Source organism: Varanus komodoensis, unplaced genomic scaffold (genome assembly GCF_004798865.1).
Source record: "Varanus komodoensis strain SLA01 unplaced genomic scaffold, ASM479886v1 scaffold14_1, whole genome shotgun sequence".
In the NCBI taxonomy this organism is placed as follows: Eukaryota; Metazoa; Chordata; class Lepidosauria; order Squamata; family Varanidae; genus Varanus; species Varanus komodoensis.
This window is the reverse complement of record NW_025335438.1, coordinates 16,929,873-16,954,754: the sequence shown is the minus strand read 5'-3', so window position 1 is coordinate 16,954,754 and position 24,882 is coordinate 16,929,873. Positions and strand designations below refer to the sequence as shown.

General features: G+C 40.5%; 1 protein-coding gene across 4 annotated transcripts in view; it reads left to right on the top strand.

Annotated features, from left to right (window-relative positions):
• The first annotated feature begins 2,463 nt into the window (after positions 1 to 2,463).
• Positions 2,464 to 24,882, top strand: part of TGS1 (trimethylguanosine synthase 1) — a 30,037-nt gene continuing 7,618 nt past the window's right edge. Inside the window, exons 1-13 of one of the 4 annotated variants that reach the window (XM_044424084.1) lie at positions 2,464 to 2,644; positions 4,380 to 4,438; positions 5,531 to 5,715; positions 6,572 to 7,397; positions 9,295 to 9,421; positions 10,169 to 10,255; positions 10,807 to 10,981; positions 13,145 to 13,481; positions 15,594 to 15,764; positions 16,268 to 16,411; positions 17,421 to 17,637; positions 18,864 to 18,942; positions 20,642 to 20,766. In XM_044424084.1, coding sequence (XP_044280019.1) covers positions 2,529 to 2,644; positions 4,380 to 4,438; positions 5,531 to 5,715; positions 6,572 to 7,397; positions 9,295 to 9,421; positions 10,169 to 10,255; positions 10,807 to 10,981; positions 13,145 to 13,481; positions 15,594 to 15,764; positions 16,268 to 16,411; positions 17,421 to 17,637; positions 18,864 to 18,942; positions 20,642 to 20,740 — 2,622 coding nt within the window. In that variant the 5' untranslated portion in view covers positions 2,464 to 2,528 and the 3' untranslated portion in view covers positions 20,741 to 20,766. Of the gene's footprint in view, positions 2,645 to 4,379; positions 4,439 to 5,530; positions 5,716 to 6,571; positions 7,398 to 9,294; positions 9,422 to 10,168; positions 10,256 to 10,806; positions 10,982 to 13,144; positions 13,482 to 15,593; positions 15,765 to 16,267; positions 16,412 to 17,002; positions 17,155 to 17,420; positions 17,638 to 18,863; positions 18,943 to 20,641; positions 20,767 to 22,084; positions 23,902 to 24,882 lie in introns of those variants that run through there. The other 3 variants (XM_044424082.1, XM_044424083.1, XM_044424085.1) reach the window with 3 other exon arrangements.

Below are 24,882 nucleotides of genomic sequence, written 5' to 3'. Positions count from 1 at the left end.
AGTAGGTCTTAACATCAAAACAATAACATACACATCTATAATCCTATATATGCCCAGTCACCTGCCTGGAATGGACATGGCAGCAATCAGTCAGCCCTAGCATGCCCATACCCATCCTAAGCATGACATCACCCCTGTTCGCCACTGTCCCCATCACCTGCTGCTCCCTGGGTGGTCACCACAGGGGCTTTCTGCCCCTACTCCACCTTCCTTTTGCATCATGCATCTTTTTAAAAAAATCTCAGTAATCTACAGACTTCTGGTGTCTACTGCTTCAGACTGCAAGTGGAGGTTGACATATTTAGATACTCTACTAAAAGGGGAAAAAAGCTGCTTTAGTGTAGCAAGATAGTGTGCTTATAGTTTCCTGGATGCTATGCTGTTTTTAATAGGAACTTCATTTTTCAAAAATCTGAAGGTGAGTCTTGAGAATCAATCAGCTACCTTCAAAAATCACTTCTTCCATAACTCTTTCTCTCCCTCTGTGCATGTGTGTGAGAGAGAGAGACTAGAAACTATCTTCAGATCACAATCTGAATGTGTGGAGAAAGGAGATAATCATTCCCACTGCTTCAACCCCCAACTTCAGCACATTCTGCTCAATGTAGAAAGGTTCTGTACATGCATATAGCTGTATATGCCTTCCATATGAACATTCAGAGATAGAGGGCAGGCTCATCGAACACCATCTGATTTCCCCTTCCTGTGCCTGCAGTGAATGTAATGAGAACAAGCCATCCCTCTCAAAAATGGAATGCCAGAAAAGCTGGTATAAAAACAGAATGCACAGTGGGTGGAAGAAAACTTTACAACATTGTGCTAATGGAAAATATTAAGGTGTGCCACTGGAGTACAGAACAAACTATGTTGTATAATGTAAGAGGGTCAGACTAAACACATTAAGAGCTACCACCATTCTGTCTCTGAGTACTTTGGCTTCTTTGTAGTTAGTATCTAATACAGTTGAGTGACATGATGTATCACAGTGCATTCTGCCTTAGGTAATGATATGATGTGGAATGTAGATATGGTATCATGTCATCAAGTATTGTTTTTATTGGAGATTACAATAAAGCCCAAGTCAACCACCTCACTCCTGTAATATCTAGTGCAGTTTAAACACACACACACACAAACAAAATTATGTGGCATTCTAATGCCTTCTTAGGGTAAAGTCATATAATATTGAACAATGTTGTACAATTCAAAACATAACGGGGAAATATAAAAAGCAATAAATAAATAAATAAATAAATAAATAAATAAAGAAAGAAAGAAAGAAAGAAAGAAAGAAAGAAAGAAAGAGCCGGTGTGGCGTAGTGGTTAAGAGCGTGGAACTGGGACTAAGAGGACCTGGGTTCTAGTCCCCGCTCAGCCATGGTGCCAATTGGGTGACTTTGGGCCAGTCACAGACTCTCAGCCCAACCTACCTCACAGGGTTGTTGTTGTGGGGATAAGATGGAGGAGGAGATGTAAGCTGCCTTGAGCCCTTTGTAGGAAAAAGGCAGGATATAAATCCATAAATAAATAAATAAAAATAAAAATAAATAAATACAAAGCCTGTTCTACTGCACAAAATTTTTGATCTAATTAGGGATTAGCTCTAAAACTTGTGAAACAAGTGTGCTTTGGAGTATGTGCTAAGTGTTTGCTTGCCCCTGTTGAATGACCACAACTCTCATCTATTTTGGATTGTATGGAGAAATGTTGCTGGAATTAAGGATGTGATTTCAAGCTGGACCCCACTTCCTTTCCTTTTAAACGGCTGAGAAGTACTAGAGGATGGTACTATATATATACCTAAAGATTAAAGCAGCACACCCAAAATAAGTTAACACCTAGAATAACCGTTCCCAATATGATATGCCATAGATATGTTCACCTATAGCTCTCATAGGATTATGGGAGTTATCCAAGAAACTGAGAAAGCACCAGGTTGGTAAAAACGGCTGGGCTTGTTCGGGCATTATGGGAATTGTAATCCAACATTTCTGCAGAACACCATATTGGAAGACTGCTGTACAGGGCATACACACAAGCACTGGTACTAAATTAAGGTTAGGCAACCATAGTTGTTGAACTGTGCACTATGTAGGAATTCCTTTGTTCCAAATTCCTTTCGTTGGGCCTGCAGCGAACGGCGAAAACACGCTGCCGCCTAAAATCCCGCACTGTTTCTTACGGGTAGCGGTCTTTCGTCGAGCAGAGGGACGGAGAAAAGCTACTTCACAATTAAACAGGAAACCCTGTCGCCACAGAATGGGCCGCAACAGGATCGAAATGGTACAGATTAACGATCTATTATGGTAACCCCAATACAACACGGAAAGTTCTTTCTTCCAGTCTTCATCAGCCTCCTCGCTCTGTCCAGGAAGCACTAGGCGATGGGCAAGCGAACTCCGGACTCTAATTGGTGCTGCACTCATGGAGAACCACTTCCGCCGGAAAGGCCTATGCGCGCTGGGTCCCCCGGTGTGGTTAGACCCGCTCGTGTGGAGCTTCCTTTGAGAAGTGGCTGCGGGGTTAGCATGTTGCGTGAGGCGGCGCGGAGTCTGGTGGCAGCGGAGCTGCTGCTGGTTCTGCGGGGGGAAGACGAAAGCTGCGCCGATGTTATCCTCTGCTTGTGCAGCCGGGCCTTCGTAGAGTGAGTCCTGGAGGGCAGGGCACGGCGCTTGCGGTTGGCATGGGTGGGAACGATTTGCATGTTGGCTGTGGCATCTCTCGGGGCCAGATTATACCTTATTTTAAATAGTGTAATCCGGTGCCTGCGTATTTAGAAATAAAGCCCTTGAGGTCAAACGCAGGGAAGTGTTTATATGATGACATCCTAAATCTCACACTGGGATTGCTACACGGGCCGATCCGGATGGAGACTAGTGGAAGTAGGGAGGCTTTTAAAATCTGCATCGACGCCCCTACCTGCCTATTCTAGAATAAAAATAAAAAACCATAGATTTACTAGTCCCAGATTTACAGTAATGCTCTGTTTTGTCCTCCTTTGCATACTTACTGGAGGAGAGCACCTGTGACTTCGGTGATAATGATAGCAAAGGAAGCAGACCAGGATTTAAGCCGCAATTGATACACTACTTTTAGGGAGCACTTGTGTACTAGCTGTGACCTATTGATTTCAATGAGAACTGTGTTCAAGTAACTTAAGGCTACTGGTGATCTAAGGGGTTTTTTAGTTTTGTTTTGTTTTAGATTTTGTTTTGGTTTTGTTTTGCTAGCCAGCTGTGAGGTAAAAAGCTGGATGTTCCTCCTACTTAGTAAAGAAAATGCTGGAGAAAGCTGATTATTTGGAGCTTAGTTTTTAGGGTACTGTAAGGCTTTAGAGATGAGTTTGTAAACTGAAGTATATAATTGCAGAATATAATCGTCGCATGGCTAACAGAGCATTATACAGAGAGCCAGTGTGGTGTGGTGGTTAAGAGCCTGGGACTGGGACTCATAGGATCTGGGTTCCAGTCCCCGCTCAGCCATGGAGCCAACTGGGTGACTTTGGACCAGTCACAGACTCTCAGCCCAACCTACCTCACAGGGTTGTTGTTGTGGGGATAAGATGGTGGAGGATAGATGATGTAAGCTGCCTTGGGTCCTTTGTAGGAAAAAGGCAGGATATAAATCGCAATATAAATATAAATAAATACATGCAGTATCTAGTCCAGCCATCCCTAACCTGATGTCTTCTACATGCATTGGACTATGTCCGGCATGATAAAAGTTCGTGGTATCTGACATATACAGAAAGCACCAGGTTGGGGAAGGCTGGGCCAATGCTTCATTAACTGCAGTGGCTCCCAATCTGTGAATGGGCCCAATCCAGGGTGTTGGTTTTGGCCTTTAAAGTATTTAAGGGTACATGTACTTCACAAGTGCCTGTACCTATTGCCAAGATTCTCACCACAGGCTCTTTTTCACATTTCCTTTGCTATCTGAGCTATAATGGGTGGCTGCCAGGAAGAGTGTACTTTCAGCTGTTCTACTTAGGCTTTGAAATGCTTTCTTTAGAGAGATTTGACTGGCACCCTTTCTTTGCAGTGCCAGGCAAAGACCTTATTTCTTAGGCTTTAAAACTATTGTTAATTGTTTTGTTTGGATGCTGCTCTTATGATATATTTGAAGAACAGAGGGTTAATAAAAAGTAAAATGTTGGGATTGAAGACCACTATTCAGCAGTTGTGACTGATGAACATATTGGTTGTTCTCTTCCTAAGGTAATAGTTTTCACCAGTCATTCTAATATAAGTAGGATAGTTCATGGTGAATTTCTGAGCTAATGTGAGACTGCTTAGAGGATGCCTTTTATAAAAACATTTTCCTAATACTCTGCTTCCATATTTCATTTACGGACTTAAAAATAAGGTGTTTTCTTCCAGGGACCGAGCACTGTACAAACTAGGCCTAAAGGGATATTATTTCAAAGATGTCAATTTAGGTAAGATATGCCTGAAATGTTGAATTAAAATACTGTGCTCTGTAAAATAAATACTTTTTATGCTGTATTATCTTGGCCACATGCTGCTTATATTGTTTGATTTCAAATACGTATTTGCAAAGCCCATGTAAGAGAATATAACAAGATATAAGTAACAGCTCACAGAGAAGCAATGAAGCTGTTGTGAACATGACTACTGGCCCCAATGCCTGGGAATAGCGAGTGTTGCAGTCCAGTGTACTTGAAGGACACCAAGTATTGGAAAGCCTTGTCTAAACTACAAACTTGAAATGATTCAGTTTTTCCTGGTAGGGAAGATGCAGGTAATAATTTTGTTGGCAATTTAGGACTTTTAAGATCAAAATAAACACCATGAAACAAAGTAGTAACCAGTATTGCTATGGATGTTATTTCATATATTCACAATGGTCTTTTTTGACAGCAGATATCTAGAACTTTGCTCAAGTTGATTGAGCACTTTGTTGGTCACATTACAAATATACTATCAATACTCTTGCAAAAACTTGGAATTTTTTCCAGGGAATGGTAGAGGACAGGAGAACCTGGTGTGCTGTGGTCCATTGGGTCACAGAGGGTCGGGCACAGCTTTGTGACTGAACATGACATGACATGATCATATCTTCCTTCAAGCTTCTCAAGGCTAAACATGCTCAGCTCTTTCAACCTCTCCTCATAGGGCTTTGTTTCCAGTCCCTGGATCATCCTTGTTGCCCTTCTCTGAACCCTGTTTAGCTTGAGGCTTTGCTAGAAATAAACATTTTGGGAACTTCGATCTTCAACTAATAATTGATCTAAGCCAATAATTGTATCAATTATTAATTAGAATTGGTACCTTCAGGTGAGCCTCAACTGAAAATTTAATGAATATCTCAAGGGATGTTTTTCTTAATGATAAATTAATTGTTTCTGCTTAGGAATGTAGGCTGTATGTAACAGTCATGTTCTAAATGTATGCTGGAAAATGTTTGCTAAAGGAAAAAATTGCAGTTGCACTTTTTCTACATCAAAGATTTATGACTGACTGAGGCTGGAACTGAAATAAGACTGTAACTTTATATTTTATATGAACAGGGGACGTTCAGATTACTGAGGATGATGAAAATGAGGAGAAATATCACACCTTTAGGAATGCTGACATATCTACGAGTCATGTTTCTGAAATGGAAGATACTGAACTCGATTCAGAGACTGAGCTCATGAAGAGTATGGGCTTACCTGTACAATTTGGTACTGTGACATCCCATAAAGCAGTGGTGGTAAAGCCCAGTTTATTTTCTGTTTTTCTGTGCTAATTTAAATTATTTATATGGCAGAAATGACTAGTTTGTAATAACTAGCAGTATTGGATTGTATGTGTTTTTATTAATCTTGATTTTGAAAAGTCTTGTACATTTTCATTGAGCATTTTTAAAAGTATGACTAGTATTTGAAAATAAGTCTAGAGAATAGATTTTTCTCTGAAACCAGTAAAATGGCTGTCATGCTTTTTCTTTTATGTGGCAACATGCCTTTTCTGGGATGGTTTCAAATCTATGGGTAAAAATGATTAAGATATTGTTTCTGTTGGATAATGGTGAATTTTCAAATATAAACCTCCCTAAAAGGTTTCCAAATACAGGCCAAATTATATATTATTTTGGCATTAACTAAAAAGAAATGAACTTCCATTTGGGAATGCACAGTGTTATAAACCATCTGAAATTTCAGTAAATACTGAAATTCCTATGCTAAAAGTAATAACTTGGCCAGATTCCCAAAGACTTTTTTTTAGAAAGCTTCTCTTCTTCATCCTGGCTCTAAAATTCAGATTAAAGTTAAATTAGGGACTGGCTTTAAAAAAAAGGTGTGTTAAGGAAAAGTTGGAGTGGAAATAAAAAATCAGAATGGGAAATCTTGCTTTGCTGCTGAGCTGAAAACATACAAAATAATATAGCAGAACAGCAGAAATGAATATGGTGATGCATTTGTAATCAACTTAGTTGAGATTTAAACAGTCTATATCGTGTGGCATTAGGAAACTGATCAGCCAGATCAACATGGTAATCCAGAACCTGATGAGTGCTGTATACATATTTGCATGGCTACTCAATTTCCTTTCATGTTGAATTTCAGTCTTCTGAGCATATTGGCAAGAAAGGTAACAAAGTGGTGAAGAAAAAGAAAAAGAAAAGGATGCCACAAAAAGATATTCTTGAAATAATGCAAGAGACTTTGGAAGAGGATCTTGATGATAATTCTCTTTCTGATGATCCATCTTTAACTCAAAAGGAGGTTAAGACTGATGAAAGCTGTGAAAATGCTGACATTCTGCTTGATGACTTTCAGAGGAAAGAAAAATGGGAAAAATACTGGCATGACTATGGGGAAGGACTTCTCTGGCAAGGTTGGCAAGAGAAACACAATCTAAATTTGGAGGTCTTATCGATCGCTGAGCCTTGGAATAATCCTGAAGTGAAGGAAGAATGGGAGCAGCACTATAGTGAACTTTACTGGTATTACTGGGAGCAGTTTCATTATTGGGCAAGTCAAGGTTGGACTGTTGACACAGCACCTAACAGTCACATGGAAACAAAGGCAAGAAAAATGGAAACAAAGCATCCAGAAAAAACACAGATGAGTATTGCTGAGCAGTGTGGAGAAGTGCTGGATTCAAACTTAGATTCTCTTCTCCCTTCCAGTACTGCCTGTGATGAAAATCCTGCCCCAGATGATCTCTGTAATAACAATATTCTTACTGAAATCAGTAAAATAAATCTGAACTCAAAAGGAGCAGAGCAGAGCACATTAGAAAATGTGGTTTATAAAAATGGTCATCAAAGATCAAGTATAACAACAACTGAAAGATGCTGTCCTGGTAATTCTGGTCAGATGGAGGACTCTGATAAAGGAACAAGGGAAAGAAGCATGCCTTCTGAAAATGGGCTTTCAAACCAGCCAGGTCGGTAGGAGGCCTTAGTCAAAAATTCCATTCTCCCTTATCCAGAATAGGTATGATGTAGCCCTATGTTGAGGGAGAAGTTTCCTTTATAGGCAGTATGACTGTGGATGTTTTCTCTTTCCCTTGCAAGTATTTCTTCCCCTACCTAATAATGCTTCAACTTTCACGTAAGAGATGTGTATTGGTGTAGGTAACACACTAAAGGCTCTCTCTTTAAAATTAAGCACTCAACTTCCAGACACTCTGGTCTGCTTTGAGATGCATGAGCATAAAGTACAAATCTTTCTTTTGGCTTAAAGAAATGTGTGTTTGTGATCTGGTCATAGAGATGGCAAATATTAATTTTAAGAAATTGAGTTTAGAAGTTACTACAAGGCTTAGCTATTTCATTTTAATCTGAGGTCTGTGCTTGAAACTTTAGTTGTAAGTGGGAAGAAGGAGGCTGGCTTGTACAGTGTTCTGTCAGTTGAGCATTAAACTTAGGCTGTAAGGTGACACTCAGCCCATCTGGCACTCTGTAACCTTTGGGTTATTTTTCATAGGTAATAACTTTGAATAAATGTTTTCTGTAGACTTTAGTATACACTTGAAGGAAAAACTGAAATCTAATTTGTTACCTAGTAATTTTAACACTTTCAAGCCATAGCTTCCCCATAGCCATAGCTTCCCCAGGAGGAAGGGGGTGTTTTGGTTTAGCGTGGGCCTCAAAGGGCTCAAAATTACTGTAGGAGATCCACAAAGTGTTGAAATAATTCGTGAGAACATGCAAATGATGCAGAATAGATAATGAAAAATGCATGGCATGCATGGAATAAATCTTTTTTCAGATTTTGTGTAAGGAAAAATAGTTTCTAGGGACCCAGGGCTTAATCTTTTAACCACATTTTATACAAGAAACTTTTCTCCATCTAGCCTGCTATCCAAGTGAATGTAAGAATCTGAAAATGTACAATTGGAGTACAATTTCTAGGACCCTAATTTTTTAAAAGAATGATACCTGCACAGTGTTTTCATGAAAAATAATATTTTCATTATTTGGCAACATTAAAAAAACTTTGTCTAATGCGTATAGACAAAACTTAGGAAAACAGTTGACATCGTTATGTAACAAAGTATGAACGCTATTTCAATGAGAGTAAATTGTCCAAATACTGTCCTTGTAATGTGTGAAGCTGTTTACATTTTAACATACCTTTTAGTAAATATTTTCTATTACTAAATAGGAGAAAACCTATTTTAATTTTACTGTTTCAAAATCACATTCTTTTTTTAGAATTTTACTCATTGGAAACATCCTCAATATTAATTGCAGAATTTGAGAATTTTTTCCCACTGGTATATATGGCAGAATTATGAGGCCATTAATTGCAAGGCATCCTAAAAGTATAACTAGAAAACTTGCATTCATAAGAAGCTACATTGAGCCTTCAGTGTTTTATCCATGCAGAGGGAAAGCATTGGAACCCAACTCATTTAACTGAGATAGCTGCTCTCTTGAGCTGACTTTGTGCTTTGGCTCAGATCCAGGGTGGGTCTTTCCTTCATTTTTCTCAGATAATTTACCCACAGATGGGATATGTGACAGCCCACTTTTCCCTTCAGTGAAAAAATTACCATTTCTTGTAAGGCATTTCATCAAGGTTGAGGTGTCAGCAGCACATAGTTGAGTGGCAAGGCAACAGGGAACTTGGTTTTCCAACCAACTGAAGTCTTAAGAATAGTGCACTTGAATCTGTTCAAGGCTCTGGTGTTTAAGACTCAGAATTGGCCAACAGGAATTGGGGTGGCCTACACTTATACACCAGAATTAAGTTACTTGGGAGAAGGCTTCCAAATTTCTTTCTGATAGTTTCACTATTTAAATACATTGTGGCACAACCCTCATTTTCTATTTTAGCTTCACATGGGTCATCTAGAGCATACTTGGATGCTACAGGAGGTGGAGGGTCACACAATGACAGTGATGATGATGATGATGATGATGAGCAGCCACCTGAACATAAACATACCAAGTTAAAAAGGAGGCAAGTTATCAGTCACGACATTCTTCCCTTTGTTTTTGGCATTCTTTAGCCTTCTTGAGCACTGTAGTATTGTCTTTAACATGCAGTTACTGTTTTCATACGCTGTTTTGCTAGTAATTTAGAGTGTTCAGCGAGCTCCACTTTCCCATACTATGTCTATTTTCCCCTATTCAGAACATTTTAATTCTGCAGAGCAGCATTAAAAACCTTTTGTTTACTTTTAACCGGGTGTCCTTCATTGAGTAATGCTTTAACACGTCCTGTATTCAGCAGGGAGTTGAACCCAATGTCTTTATTGGCTCTTTCCAACTCTGCTATTCTAGGATTCCATAATTCATAGAAGTATGCCAGTTGCCTAAGAATAATTGTTAATTGCTTTGGGGGACCAAAGTAGTTACGAGAGTTTCACTGAAAACCTGAATATTACGTTTGAAACATGATTTAGCCAAAACAAATAACAGTTTAGTTGGTCTTGAAGTTGTCTCTACAGATTCGACAAGTTTCTTATACTATGTAGCTCATTGAAAAAAATGATTGACCCTTAATTCAGAACAAAACTGGCAATGAAGATGTATCTTTTTCTCATCTTGTTATCAATTGTGACAAATGTTTGTCAGGTTTTACTGTATAGAAATGATGCTGTACTTTACTTTGTTTTATTGTAAAACCGTCCTGAGACTATTGGGTAAGATAAAAGATATGAATGAATGAATGAATGAATGAATGAATATTGTAATTTCTTTCAAGTCATGAACTCGATGCTGAAGAATACCCTCAGACTGATCCAGAAGAAATTTGTTGTCTTCTGGGACTCAAGCATGGCACAGGACAAAAGTACTAAGTATATTCATGTTTTCCTTTGTTTCCCTTAGAAAGTAGAACAGTTTGCATGATTGCAGGTCAGAATATAAGCCACAGTGCTTTATTTCCCTTGCTGTGCATGCCAAGAGAATTAGCATAATTACCTTGGCATGCCCTGTTGTGCAAATCAGCCTGGATGGACATTTATCTAGAATAGCCTATGGGCAATGTAGTTCACAGCAGTATCACCCTTGCTGGGTTTACATAGCACAACAAGGCACACTTGAGATTAATTATGCACATGATGCAATGTAAGTTACGTTAGTGATTACAACCTGTTGGATACTGCCTAGTGTGTCTAAAAGTGAAAGTGATTGTTGGGAGAAACCAGGCCTTTTTACCTGACACTTAGCATGTTTACTTGGCATAATTTAAAGGAGGCTTCCATGTATAAATGGTACTGCTGAAAAATACACCGAGAGTAATTTTTTTCTCTCCCGAGTATAGGTCATCTTTCCAAATATATGTTAGACACGCCCCTCCAGTTAAGATGTAGTTGTTGACTTTAATCCATTATTCCCTAGATATGGAGGGATCTCTGGCTTCAGTGAACGAAAAGTGACTCATCTCAACAAAAACATGAAATCTAAATCAAAGTTCTTGGACATGCGGAGAACAATTGAGACTAAAAACAAGCATATATTTTTTACTGATGAACCTGAAGTAGTGGTGGTAAAGAAGAGCAAGACTTTGAAAAAGGTAGATATTTCTTGTGTATTACTAGGGCATGGTGGACAAAGTGGGTTTCTTTGCTAGGCAGTTCATTATAGCACAATGTGTAGGGAGTACCCTGGTTACGGAATGAATTCCATTCTTAAGAAAATGAAAATTCCTCTTTAAGTCGAATTTGTATGTAAGTCAGATCATGTTGGCCCTCCACAATCATGGGGTTTAGGGGCACAGGACCCTCACAAAAGTAGGAAAACTATGGATATATTTACCCCCCAACTCACCACTGCCCCCTTTTTGCAGCAAGGAAATGCTAGAAAGATTTTTCCCTCCGGATGGGTGTGACAGGAAGGCAGGAGGTCTCCTCCTCTTCCCTTTTGCTTCCTTTCTTTCTCTGTGGTGATGACAATTTTCCACAGGAATTTTTTAAAAAATTAATAGACTTTATGGCAATCTGTTCACAAGTACAGGTTGTTCATAACTTAGACATTCATTCCAGCTACTACCATTCAAAATGTAAAAATGTAAGAAACGTGCTTATATGCTGGTTTTCAAACTTAGCACTGGATTGTGTCCACAATCTAGAATTTATAGTCTCTAGGAAGAAGGATAAACTGGCACAACTCTATCTGCTCTTTTGTATTTTCTTATATCCAGTGCTTTTTTGTAAGAAAAAAGGTGCCAGAACTCATGAAATTATTTACCTTTCTCATGTAGTCAATCACTGTACACACCCACAAACGTCAGTAGTGTAACGAAACATAACGGTTGCCGCCCACAGTAAGCACTCAGCACATGACCAATCACAAGCCAAGCAGTGCCACAAGCCAAGCAGAGCCATCACAACCAGTGCGGACAAAGTACGCATGCATCAGATTCGACACACAAGCAGCCCGCATGCACCATTTTAATGATTTTGCCGCCAACCTGCTACACTCGACAGGGCGATTCAAATCCACGTGGACCAAACATCAAATTTTCAAAAGTTACTTTTAAAACTTGGAAAACCTGTCGGAAAAAGGTGCCGGGACTCCGTTCCAGTGCGTTCTATGACAAAAAAAAGCACTGCTTATATCTAAAACAAAAAGTATGCTGCCTTTCTAGTGTCAATGCACTTCTGTAGACAGTGAACAAAATGAGTACACAAATTCTGAATCCAGAATAGAAAATACATGCGCAGGGTGTAATGGAGGCATTGGATAAAGCATATCCAGCTAACAAAGCAAACACCTGTCCAAACTAGTTTTTTTTTTTTTTTTGGCGGGGGGAGGATACAACTTGAGTCTGCTGTGGAGGAAAAAGTTCTCTAGGTAATGCCAGAGAGAAGGCACTGTTTTACTTTAGGTAGTCTGCTCTAGTCGCCAGTGCTTCTAGTTCTACACAAGTGCAAAGCTGAAGAATTATGTGATATTTATCCTTGACAAGTATATGTTAGGAGTTGCATTCAGTGTTTAAGAATGATACAGTGATGAAGCTCCTCTGGAATTCTTCAGACATAGGCAAGTGCAGGAGTATTTACAGAAAACCCTAAGGGTGGAAGAACGCTAAATCATTCTGATGAGGATGGAGTATGCTCAGCAGCCACAGAGTACTGAATGTTGAATGGGTGGACAGACTGTGGTGTGGGAATGGACTGGACAGTAGTAGCTGGAATCCTAATGTCTGTGCCCTATATTGCAACATTCTGTTGAAAGTTTCACTTACAGATATATAACAGATACCCCTGATAGATAATGTCAAGGTATTCTAATGTAGTATGCTATATGAGGACTATATTAGTGATCCTCATTATGTTTTGGTTGGTTTATAGATATGTACGAGTACATAGTGAAAGAAACTGCAGTATATGCACCCAAGAGCCAGTTGACAAGACATATAGTTGCCTTCTCTATGTACCTCAAGGTTTGATTTTATCATAAGATCATGAATTAACATTTAAATAATTTGGACATAACAAACTATAGTAACAATACAGGGACATATAGGAAGGGGCCTTCATATGAATTTGGTAGGGGATGCATCCATAAGCCCCTGGAGTGTTGCTGGGTGTCAAAACATTGTTTGTGTTGATAGTGTACTTTTGCTAACAAAATCTGTTGTTGTTTTTTTAATTTAGCAACAAGAGTATCTGTTCAGTTTTAAGATAAATTACTGTTGAGTAAATTGTATTTTTGCAATTTGTGGTATTTCTAGGTAGAAAAGTTCTTGGAAGAAGTAAATAAACTCACGGAAGAGAGTTCTCAAGTCAGTGTTCATCACACAAGTAGTGATTTGGAGGAAGAGGAAGATCATGCTGACTCACAAAATAATTTGAATCTCCAGAACAATGACTGTTTGTCCCCTGAGTCAGATTCTGGCAAGCTTGAAAGAAAGAGCATTAAGAAAAGTGGCAAGGAAAAAGTGGTAATAACAGCAAGTGACTATAACACTCAGGACCCTAGTGAAGAGGCAGGAAGACAAGAAGAATGTCCTTTAGGAAGAGAGCTAGTTGCCCTGGATATTCCAGACTACCTGCAGATGGAAACAGAAGGTGTGGGATAATTCTGAATAATGTTTTTAAGTTTGTGTATAGTAATAATACAATATTCTAAAAAAAAAAAAAACCCATCCCAGCTGTCCCATAAGCATAGCTACGGTTTACTCACTTTGCTGAGACGGTGCACTGGGGAAATACCAATTGGGAAGTTTAAAAAAAAAACTTTATGTGGGTGGGCTGCAGAGTGTATTTGACAATGACTCCATGTGGCAAGATCTACAGAGCCTGGAAAGTACCACTCACTGAGAAGGTAGATATTCTTGTTATCATCATCGTCGCTATACTGCCTGTAGCCGAAGCTCTCTGCGCAGTTTACAGCAATAATCATAGAATCATACACTCAAGTCACCCGTCGAGATCCTAACCAGTCCTGACCTGCTTAGCTTCAAGATTAGGTAGGATCAGCCACCTCAGGCTATAGAGAAGCTATATATTGGGGAGGGAATGCTGTTCTAGCAGTGGTGTTTGCAGTGCTGGGATAGTAACCCTAAAGCAGCTGGGATCATTGCTTCCTCACCACTATCACTGGAGGGCATGCATCAGTCCTCACAATTTAGGTCACTGTGGGCTTCTGGAGAATGTGCTTCAGTTCATTAGTGTTCATCTACTCCATTTCTGTGGAGGTAGTGTCAGATTTTATTTTCCTGGGTTCCAAGATCACCGCAGACGGGGACTGCAGCCAAGAAATTACAAGACGCTTGTTCCTGGGGAGGAAAGCTATGGCAAATCTAGACAGCATACTAAAAAGCAGAGACATCACCCTGCCAACAAAAGTGCTTATAGTCAAGTCTATGGTTGCAGTGTATGGCTGTGAAAGCTGGACCATAAGGAAGGCTGAGCACCAAAGGATCGAGGCCTTTGAATTGTGGTGCTGGAGGAGACTCCTGTGAGTCCCTTGGACCGCAAGGTGATCAAACCGGTCAGTCCTAGAGGAGATCAACCCTGACTGCTCTTTAGAAGGCCAGATAGTAAAGATGAAACTCCAAATACTTTGGCCACCTAATGAGAAGGAAGGACTCCCTGGAGAAGAGCCTAATGCTGGGAACAATAGATGGCAAAAGAAGAAGGGGACGGCAGAGAATGAGGTGGCTAGATGGAGTCACTGAAGCAGTTGGTGTGAGCTTGAGTGGGCTCTGGGGGCTGGTGGAAGACAGGAAGGCCTGGAGGAATGTTGTCCATGGGGTCGCGATGGGTCGGACACGACTTCACGACTAACAACAACTCCATTTCTGAGACCAGGCACCAGCTTTACACCTCCACTATCTCATCTCATGTGAGTTTAGTGAGAAAAAGAAACTGCCCTTGATTTCATCCATATCCTGATAACATTGTACTCCAGGTCCCTGGGTAATCTTATTCAATGATTTCATGCAGTTGTTAAGCAGCATGAGAGATAAGAGAGAATCCTAAAGTATAAGTGGCAGAGGGTCGGCAGATACTCCCTAGAATTGCCTTCCGGAAGCCGTTGTTGTAGTGTCCACTCTTGCCCGCATTAGTCAAATTGGTCAGTTGCATTAAAAGCTGTTGAGAGATCCAAGACAATCAATCTGGTGCATTCCCTTGTCTTTCCTAGCAAAAATCATACTATGACTAAGGCACTTACACTGCTAAAATGAGTTCAAAATCCCTGAATGAAATTGATCTAGAAAATCAATTTTATTATATGAGTTGACATTCACAGAAAGTTAGAGGAAATACAACAGTATTCGACACATTTTTGTGCAGGTAGTTTTCAGTTCAAATTTTCTGTGTGGATTTCTTCATTCTTTTAAATTTCTGAGTTGGGAGGTCTTCTTTGGGAAAGCTGATATTGTTTTGTGTATTTTTTCATGCTGATTTTTGTTGATATGTCTTTTTTCATCTTATTTGTTTCCTTCTATGTTCTGATACATTTTCTCCAGCGAATAAATGTTGTGTCCATTTATGTTTGATGGGTACAATTGTTGCAACAATACAGCATTGCTGGAGCTTCTGTATTTTCTCAATGCTATGCCATCTGCTGAATTAAGTGATAAAAGTTTCAGTGAATTTGTGTGTTCTTGATGGTGTTCTTTGAGCCATTCAAGAGAAATGAGCTAACTGTGCAGTGTGGTTTTCCTGGTGCAGGTGAAGTAAATGCTACAGGAAAGAAGAAAAAGAAAAGGTTGCAGAAGAAGAAAAATAGAAGTGTGCGATCCCTACCCCCTGAAATAGCCAGTGATCCTGAACTGGCCAAATATTGGGCACAGCGGTATAGATTGTTCTCTCGATTCGATGAGGGGATTCAGTTAGACAGAGGTAAACTCTTACATACAGCCAAACTTGTGGACTGTAATCTACCATAATTTGAAGTTTTGTGATGATTCACTCGTAAATTGCTGCTGTCGTTGCAAACAGACCTGATCTGTTTGTCCCAAACATGCCCGGGCTTGTAAGGCAACAGACCCAGAGTTCCTTGATTTGTTTGACAGCAACAAATCAGAAATTGGATTCTGATGACACAATACTCCATCTTGGTTAGTTTTACCCACTCGTGTAAAGGGCAGAACAAACTTGTTTCTCATTCACAGTAAGCCAAAAATGCCTGATCTTGTGATGAGCCAACATGGCCTCACATTCCTGGACTATAGGAAAGAGGATTTGGAAATAGATTGGCCTTCAGTTTTATCCAGTGGGGTAGTTTGTATGTTCCTAAATTGTATAAGTCAGCAAGCCATGAAATGCAATATAGTACAGATACTGTATATCCATATTTGTCTTTTTAAGATTCAGAAATGTGATAATTGTTCTCTCTTTATCAGAGGGGTGGTTTTCTGTTACTCCTGAGAAGATTGCAGAACACATTGCAGAGCGTGTAAAGCAGTCCTTCAAATATGACATAATAGTAGATGCATTCTGTGGAGTGGGGGGCAATGCTATTCAGTTTGCTTTGGCATCAAAAAGAGGTAAATATCCACCCCAATTGCTTCTCTTCATGTCTGTGTGTACATTAATTCCATTTGCCACATACTGAATATTTTTTGTGATTGCTCTAGTTAAAAGCATTTCTTACTCAGTTTAATTTGTTTGAAAAATTAAATCATGCTAAAAAAAACCTTCATGTTTTACTGAATATGGTGACTAAACAGGGAAAATACAAAAGGTTTTGTTTCAAGTAAGCAATTTGTTGCTTGTCTAGTGCTAGTACTAATGTTGGTATACAGTAAAATCTGTATCTGCTGTTACAGTTCCCGCAACTTCACTTAACTGTGGTTGAGCATTGTCTGAAAAAATTAAATAATGTCAGCTCTCCACGTTCATGGGGGTTGGGGTCACAGGACCCCTGCAAAAGTGGAAAAAACACGAATATCTCTAGGAACTTCCCCAAACTCACCAGCACCTCTTCTTTGCACCAAGGAAATGGCAGAGAGATCTCCCTCTCTGAATGGGTGGGGCAGGAAAGTAAACTCAAACTTCAGAGTTTAACTTTCATAGATTTGATGATTTGTGAGTTTGCCATCAATTAGTGAATGGGATTTTTTTTTTTTTTTTTGCAGCTTATGGCCTGCTTCAGAAAATTGTCTCCACCATAGAGAGAAAGGAAGCGAAAGAGGGGAGAGGGAGGGCCTCCCAAAGCATGCTTTCTTGCCCTGCCCATCCAGAGAGGGAAATCTCTCCAGCATTTCCTTGGTGCAGAGAGGAGGCACTGGTGAGTTGTGGGGGTGGGTAGAGACATTCACAGAGTTTCCAATTTTGCGAGAGTCCTTTGCCCCAGTCCTGACAAATATGGACTGTAAAGTGTTCACTGCTATCCACAATTTTAGGTATCCACTGTGGGGCTTGGATCTTATCCCCTGGGTATATGGGTGTCCTACTGTATGTTTCCATATGCTTCTAAATTTATATAACATAACTGACCTAAGATTTGTAATTGTTTAATAATTGTGTAATTGCATAATTATTTGTCATTTTTAGTAATTGCAATTGATATTGACCCTGTGAAGATCAGTCTTGCTCACAACAATGCAAAAGTGTATGGCGTGGCAGACCAAATAGAATTCCTGTGTGGAGACTTCATGAAGCTAGCATCCACTTTAAAAGCAGATGTTGTGTTTCTGAGTCCTCCATGGGGTGGGCCTGAATACACTGCTGCGGAAACCTTCGATATTCAAACTATGATTTCTCCTGATGGATATCCTTTTTTCCAAGTCACTTTGTCATAGCCATTTCTGTAGTGCTAATAGTATTCTTCTCATGAGAGGTGAAGCATTGTATATGATAATATTTGAAGATTTTTTGAATAATTGTTTCAAGACCACAGGTTCACTATTCCTTAATCTGGAATTTCAGGATGCTCAGAAATTCCCTAAACTGTAATAATGGGTTTCCTGCTGTCATTGTTACAGAAAGTCTAAAGCATATTTGTTTTATCTTCAAGACGTGTTGTGGCCTAGCACCCTCAGCCACCCCAAAGCAGTGTCAGGGTCTGTTGCAGTTGTTCCCACGTGTACGGGCTGATACCACCTAGAGTAAAACCAACCCAGTTTCTTCAGTTTTGAAATATTTTTGGTCTCTTGGGAAATACTGGCCCAGGATATCTGTGAGGTCTCTTAACTGGGGCAGGTTGGGACAATATTTTATGTAAATTAATAATCCACTCCAGATTATTTTTGTGAGTTCTTCTAGGGTGACTTTGCACATATACCCACAATACTGCAAACAGTAATTCCCATGTATTCCACATATACATGGCACAATCTTAAGGGTAAGTGTTTTAGGGTTAGACCAATTAACTATATGGGATACTTGAGGAAAAATAGATCTGCTTCTGAAGAAAAATGCATAGAAAGCTGCCATATACTGAGTCAGATCATTGATCCATCTGGACACTGGCTGGCTGCAGTTCTCCAGGGGTTCAGGCAGGATTCTTTTGGTGGCCCTGATGGAGGTGTCCCAGATTGAACTCAGCATGTGGAATACTAAGCTACAGCACTTAGGTTCTGATCAACACATGTAGCAAAGTAATTGGGAATGGGATTGTAGAGCTCTGAAGTAGTAACAGTATATTTCAGACTGTAAGTCAGGTGGAATTTCCCTTTGCTATACCCCAGAAAACAACCACGAATATGGAAAATTGGTATAGTAAGGAGGGTTGACCTCTAGACTTTTTACTCTGATGTACAAGTATTTTATTTCTGTTTGACTTCAGAAATTGTTTTTAATGGATGAACATTCAAACATTGTACGGTGATCCTGCTATGTGATTCTGCTGCATGTATAGATGAGGACTCTGATCAGATTAGTACAAATGAAATTCATTTAACCTGTAGAAGAATGTGTGTTTTAGAGAATTACTTTATTAAAAGGACCATTCCACTTGAAGCAGGATTTACTGTTTTCTCCTTAACACAGCTCTACATTTGAAATTTTCAGGCTGTCACAAAAGATTACCAACAATATTGTGTACTTTCTTCCTCGTAATGCTGACATAGATCAGGTAAGATGCAATTTGCAGGTAGTTAGTGTAATAATTTGTAGTGTGGGATACAAGTTAGGAAGTCACATGTTGTCTCTGCCTGTTTTTCTTAGGAAGGCCCCTCTTCTTAAACTCAGTAGCACCCTCACCACCCAAATGCTTTTTTTAGTTTCTAAAAATGTTTTTTATGAGGGATTTTAAAAAGAAGTTGGAGGTCATTTGATCAACGTTGGAGGTCATTTGAAGATTTAAGAACAGGTAAAAATAACACTCAGTAATGCTGCTGTCATTGATGGCTTTAAAAAGCTGTACTTTTTCATAGAGAATAGAAACATAGAAACGGAGCGAGTCGGAAGGGGTCTCCCGGGCCATCTAGTCTGACCTCCGGCACCAGCCGGCTCCGCTCACGACGTGCCCACCATGTGGACATCCAGCCTATCCTTGAACACCCGCACTCCCAGGAGACTTTCCCCAGTCTGGCCTTCAATTGGCCAAAGTTGGCCCTCTTGAAGTCCCAGCTTCTAGTGCTCGACCTGCTACATGTCCCCAGTCCCCTGATCTCAAAGCAAAGGATGGAGTGGTCACTCGCATCCAGAGCTCCCCTAATCTGTACTTCAGAATAGGTATATCCACAGCTATCAACAATTTTTCAGAAGTAGCATACCTCTAAATCAGTGTGAAAAACCTGTAACCCTCCATCTGAAATTCCCAGAAGGCTTAGCTAACATAGCTAATGGTGAGAAATGATGGAAACTCTAGGACAAAGCTTCTAGAGAGCCACACATTGGTCTTCTCTAGCAACTTGGTTCACACACCTGAGAAGGCTTTTACTATCATGCTTTGCATTCCTGGAAATCGTTGTCTAGCCATTCCAAGATACTGGATTCTGGATCAGATGCGATTAGAAAAAATATTTCTTTTTGCTGTAGAGGTATGTCTACCTTCCTGTGTGGTAAGGCTGCCGTTTAATGTGGCCTGGAATATATCTTTTGTCATGGAATTTCCATTCATAAATAATCATGTGTCTTCTTCAAAGTGCATTCATCACATCAGAAGTCATTCTAAGAGTCTTGCATCATGTGATCATAGTCTTATAATGCTGTACTTGATTGTGCTGCACTTCTTTACAGCATTTGACTTATGCAGTACTACAGATCTTTGATGGGAGTTGCAGCCTGTCACATCTGGAGGGACTGTCCATCAATTTTCCAACAATCCCTCCTTTGAATAGAAGAGACATTGACCTGGTTCATACAACATGACAAGCCATCATAGGTTAATTATGGCAGGTTGTTGTGTGTAGGAGCTCAAATCACCTTCACAGAGCTACTTAGGTTTTTACCAGCAAGCCTTCTGACAACCCATGACTTGCTCTGTGGCTTGTTTGACAAATGAGGGTTTGTCATGTCGTCTGAACTGGGAGAGGAACTTTGTGAAGTTTGCAGGATTGTCTTGCAAGCTGCTTAGCAAGAGTGGCAACACCTCCTGCTTCTCTTTGTGATCTTACCTGTCCCAGCACTACTGGCAACCCCTCCACTGATGCCCAAGGGGCACCTTTGGGTGACCACTGTTTTATCCACCCTTTTTGTTTTTCAGCTGCAGAAAATTGCATGTGTAATTGTGTTTATATTTTTTTTAATTAGTTCTTTGGCAAGTAGCCTCTTAGTATTGTCTGATACGAATAGTCTCACTTGGTCACTTTGCTGCTTGTTTGTTTCAGCTGCAAAGTGAAGTAAATAACATACAAGGAAACTGTCATGGCAAGATTTACCCAGAGTTACTAGGAACCAATTGCCGATCAATTGAAAAGCACCAGTAAAGGGAGAAAACATGGATACAGCAAAAGTATGGGAGACACAGTATCTTCCCCCATCCCAACTTTGTGATCCTCTGGCTTTTCAGTGTTGAAGTGATACTTCTCAGTATCTCCAACTTTTTGGCACTTCAAGTCACCAGCTGCACCAGAAAATACAGATATTAATTCCCCTCCCTGCTTTCAGAAGACTTAATGCATCATTACTTCAAGGAACACACATTTTGTGTCCAGTTTAGCCCTTAAATTTGCAGATACTTCTGTTTGGTTTTTATAACTGTCAGAGACCTGCAGTAACTGCAGCAGTATCTTCTCTAAAAAGTGGAACTGGAAGTTAATATCTCCCTTTCCACAGTAACTGGAAAATGGAGGAAGTATTGAGAAGGTAAAGGGCACCAAGAAGTGTCAGTTCAGCACTTAAAAGCTGGAGGATTATACTCACGAGGAGATACTGCTCTCCTCCTTTTTTGGTGTGTACCTTCTTTTGCCTCTTTCCCTTTCCAGTGCTTTTCAGTTGACAGTCAGGTAATTTGACCCTAGCAACTGTGTGCATATTAGCCTGTGTGTCATCTTGCAGTGTCATTTTGCATTCCTTTTGACAGATGAAAAAGATAGGGAAATTGACCAGAGAAATGTTCACATGCCAGGTAGCTACAAGTGAAAGACTGACAGATACAGTAATAATTAAAGATACAAATATAGTTGCATGGTGTTCTTGGAGTGAATTAAAGAACATACAACCCCAACTGTACTTATGTGAGGCTGCAAAAAAGAAAATAAAAACTGGTTGCAAATAAAAATGGGGGCTGATCAGAGGGGGAGCAGTTGATAAGATGTATTCTGCCATAAGGAGCACTGGAGCAACTGTTGGAGCTGGAGGACCGAGGGGGAAGGAAGGGGAGAGCAAGCCAGTCATTTGTTAGGTCTGCCATGAGTTGTTCCAAAAGCAACCCAATTACCATATTCACAGGTTAGCAGGCTTGTGAATGCAGCTGTTACATTTTCATTTTGGTTATGCTCTTGACATGGCTATACATATAATAATAAGTTCCTTGAGGCCTGTCCATTTAATAAATAATCATCACCTGCACTAAAATGTTGTGACTTTGTGTATAGAATTAGATTGTGTGTTAGAGGCAGGATTGATGAGACTTGAATATATTGGTTTCTTTTTCCTCTAGAGGGAGCAGTCCTACCAAAAACACACAGTGTAAGAAAATAAAGTATGTTGTAAGCTAATCAAATGAGAGGACTGTTTGGTGCTAGAACCATAATTGGTTTTGTTTCTATGTTCACCATGTCAATTTTTCATGGGGTACATGTTTGGCATAATTTTTTTTGTTTGCAAAGCTCAGGGCCGCAAAAGCATGGCTTCAACCAAGGCAGGATGTTGAACTCACTGAGTTACATGGGCTTTGGAGGAAGAAATGGGAGGGAAGGTGCAAAGTGCAAACAATGAACCCAATCCATCATCTGTCAGGCACATAATGGGTGTGCTGAAAAATTACTAATCCGGCATGGTTTATTGCCTGACTGGCTTGTTATGTTGCATGAATTCAGCCTTGTGCATGCCTCCACAACCACCTGTGGACTATATGAGAACGTATCTTAACAAACCACATACGTGCAGAATTCATGAATTAACTAAATGCACTGTTTGTTGTTAGTTGTGTAATCCAGTGTTTCCCCATGTTAAATGTCAAAGTTCAGTGAACTTTGGAGAAGTTCGGTTGCAGGAATATGGCCAATCTAGAATTAGATCACAACCCTTGGTCACTTACATATAGGTAAGAATGGAAACTGCTGAGGAACTCTTTTGGAGAGTGGAGATATGATACTAATTACGACATGAATTGGCTCTCCAAGTCCCATTGAAGTTGCCCCCTACCTAGTGCTAATCTTATTACTGGCACTGTAGGAAATGACAATTTTATATACTAAGGCTAATCTTGTCTCTTCAGAAGGATGCCTGCCCTTATAACCTTAGTAACCCTTATAGCCCTTATAAATCTTTAAAGACTCATGCAACTTATTCCGAGAAAGTAGTAGGCACCTTGTAAACCTCCAAGTGATGTTGAACTGCAGCTCCTGACATGCCACACAATTGTCTGTGCTGCCTGGGGCTGATGGGGGTTGCAGGCTAGCAACCTGTGGAGGGTCACAGGTTGCTCACCCTGAAGGAATGCTTCTTAAAAAGTTGCTGCCTTTGCCACATAGCAAACCATACTTTAAAAAATGTGTAGAATTTTCAGTGCAAAGAGTGTGGTGGGTATCTGGTCTAAGGAAAAAAATACATTAGCAGCAGCCAGACTAATATAACCCTAATATAAAACAGCTTCTGTCTGATTTACTATCTCATCACCATCACAAAATGTTTGAATTAAATTGGTTTGAATCTCTTCAAAGCCTGTAATTCTCAAAGCAAGAGTAGGAAATTGTGTTTCTGTTGAGGGCTGTACTCCTTTGCACTCACCAAGGACTGCAATTTTGACTGGTGTTGGAACCAAAAGTGGCAAGGGGGATGGTCCCCTTCCCTTTGTCCACCCTACAGAGCGGGTGACTGGGGAAAAGGCAGATTGCTCTTGCTGGAGAGCTATCCAGATTCCTTGCAGAGGTGTTTTCAAAAGAGGCTGAGGGTCAGAGATTGCCAATCCCTGCCCTAAATAAATCTAGTCACTAGCTGGGGGAAAGGCAGATAACAGATTGCCTCTTTAGTCTGAAGATCTGATTCAGACTTTGATTGTGAGAGCTTTGATTGTGTTTCAGACTTCAATAGAAGTAAACAAAAAATCATTTCTGAAGAAGCCTTTAGAGTCCTCTGTTGAGTTATGGGCTATTGAGCAGTAGATTTTGAGAAATGACCTAAGTGGGTTTTCTGGGTTTTTTATCTGCAAAGTTCTACCCTAAGAAGCAGCTTTGGAAAGAAGGCTCACCAAAGAAGGGCAGAACTGTATGATAAATCCAAGACAGGTTTATTTGTGAGAAGAGTGAACACAATGTGATTGGTTGTTCTTACAATGTGGTAACCTGCTCTTTGTCCAATTGAACTTAGCAGTTTACAATTGCTTCCCAGGAGGTCTATAATTCTGGCTGCTTTATGTGTCAAATTACCTTGCTGCTTCATCGTGGCCTCTGTGCATCACACATACGGGTGCTGTGCCTGCACAGTGCCTAGGCCAGAAAGATTGAAAGCTAACGGTTTTGGTGGGAAAACTCCGCTCCCCTCCCCCTCGGTAGTATATATAGAGCGGGGTGTCTGCCATTTTCTCCAGTCTCCAGGCTGTGCCTCGTGCCTGACTCTCACTCGACTCAGTATTTGTTCTTTATTCTTATTGTTCTAATACTCTTCGTTGTTGTTATTCCAAGTTATTATTCCCTTGTTATACTTTTCCTCTTTCTTCGTTCTTACCTATAAATATATATATATATATATATTATCTTTCCCTCTCTCCTATATTTTATTTCTTCCTTTTCTGAGATGGTGCAGCGGGCGGCCTTCTGCAAATGTGCGGAATGAGGGTCCAAGATGTCCCCGGCGGACCCTCATGACTTGTGCCTCCTTTGCCTCGGTGAGGGGCGCAGGACGGATAAATGCCGCCATTGCCTTGCTTTTACTAAGCAAGAGCGAAAAAATAGGGAGAATCGCTTGTGAAGGCTCATATGGGACCAAGTGCTGATGCAGTCGGATCAGCCTGCAGCAAAGCCCGGGCCGGCACATGCTCCACCTGCCAAGCGCAAGGTCGTACCTGGACTGCTTCGGGCCAATGCCCAGCCTCTGTCTCAGGCATGCCCGGACAACGCCCTTCGTCCACGCTGCCCATGCCTCAGCCGCAGCCATCAGATGATGGAAATTCCCCCTCCAGGGCTCAACAATCTCTCTCTCCCCCGCGTAAACAGCAGGAGAAGAGGAAGCACGGAGGGTTGGATCACTCTTCTGCCCACAAAAAGGCAAAGAAAGACAAAGCGGCTAAACCGCCCCATAAGAAGAGGCATAGGGATTCGGGCTCAACAGCACCATCGATCCTGACGACAGCTTTGGTACCAACACCATCGGTACCGATGCTTCAGGCGGCCATGCAGGTTACCCCACCGGGGTCTCCAACCTGCCCCTCAACAGGGTCTACCTATTGAGTTGCCCGAGGAACTGC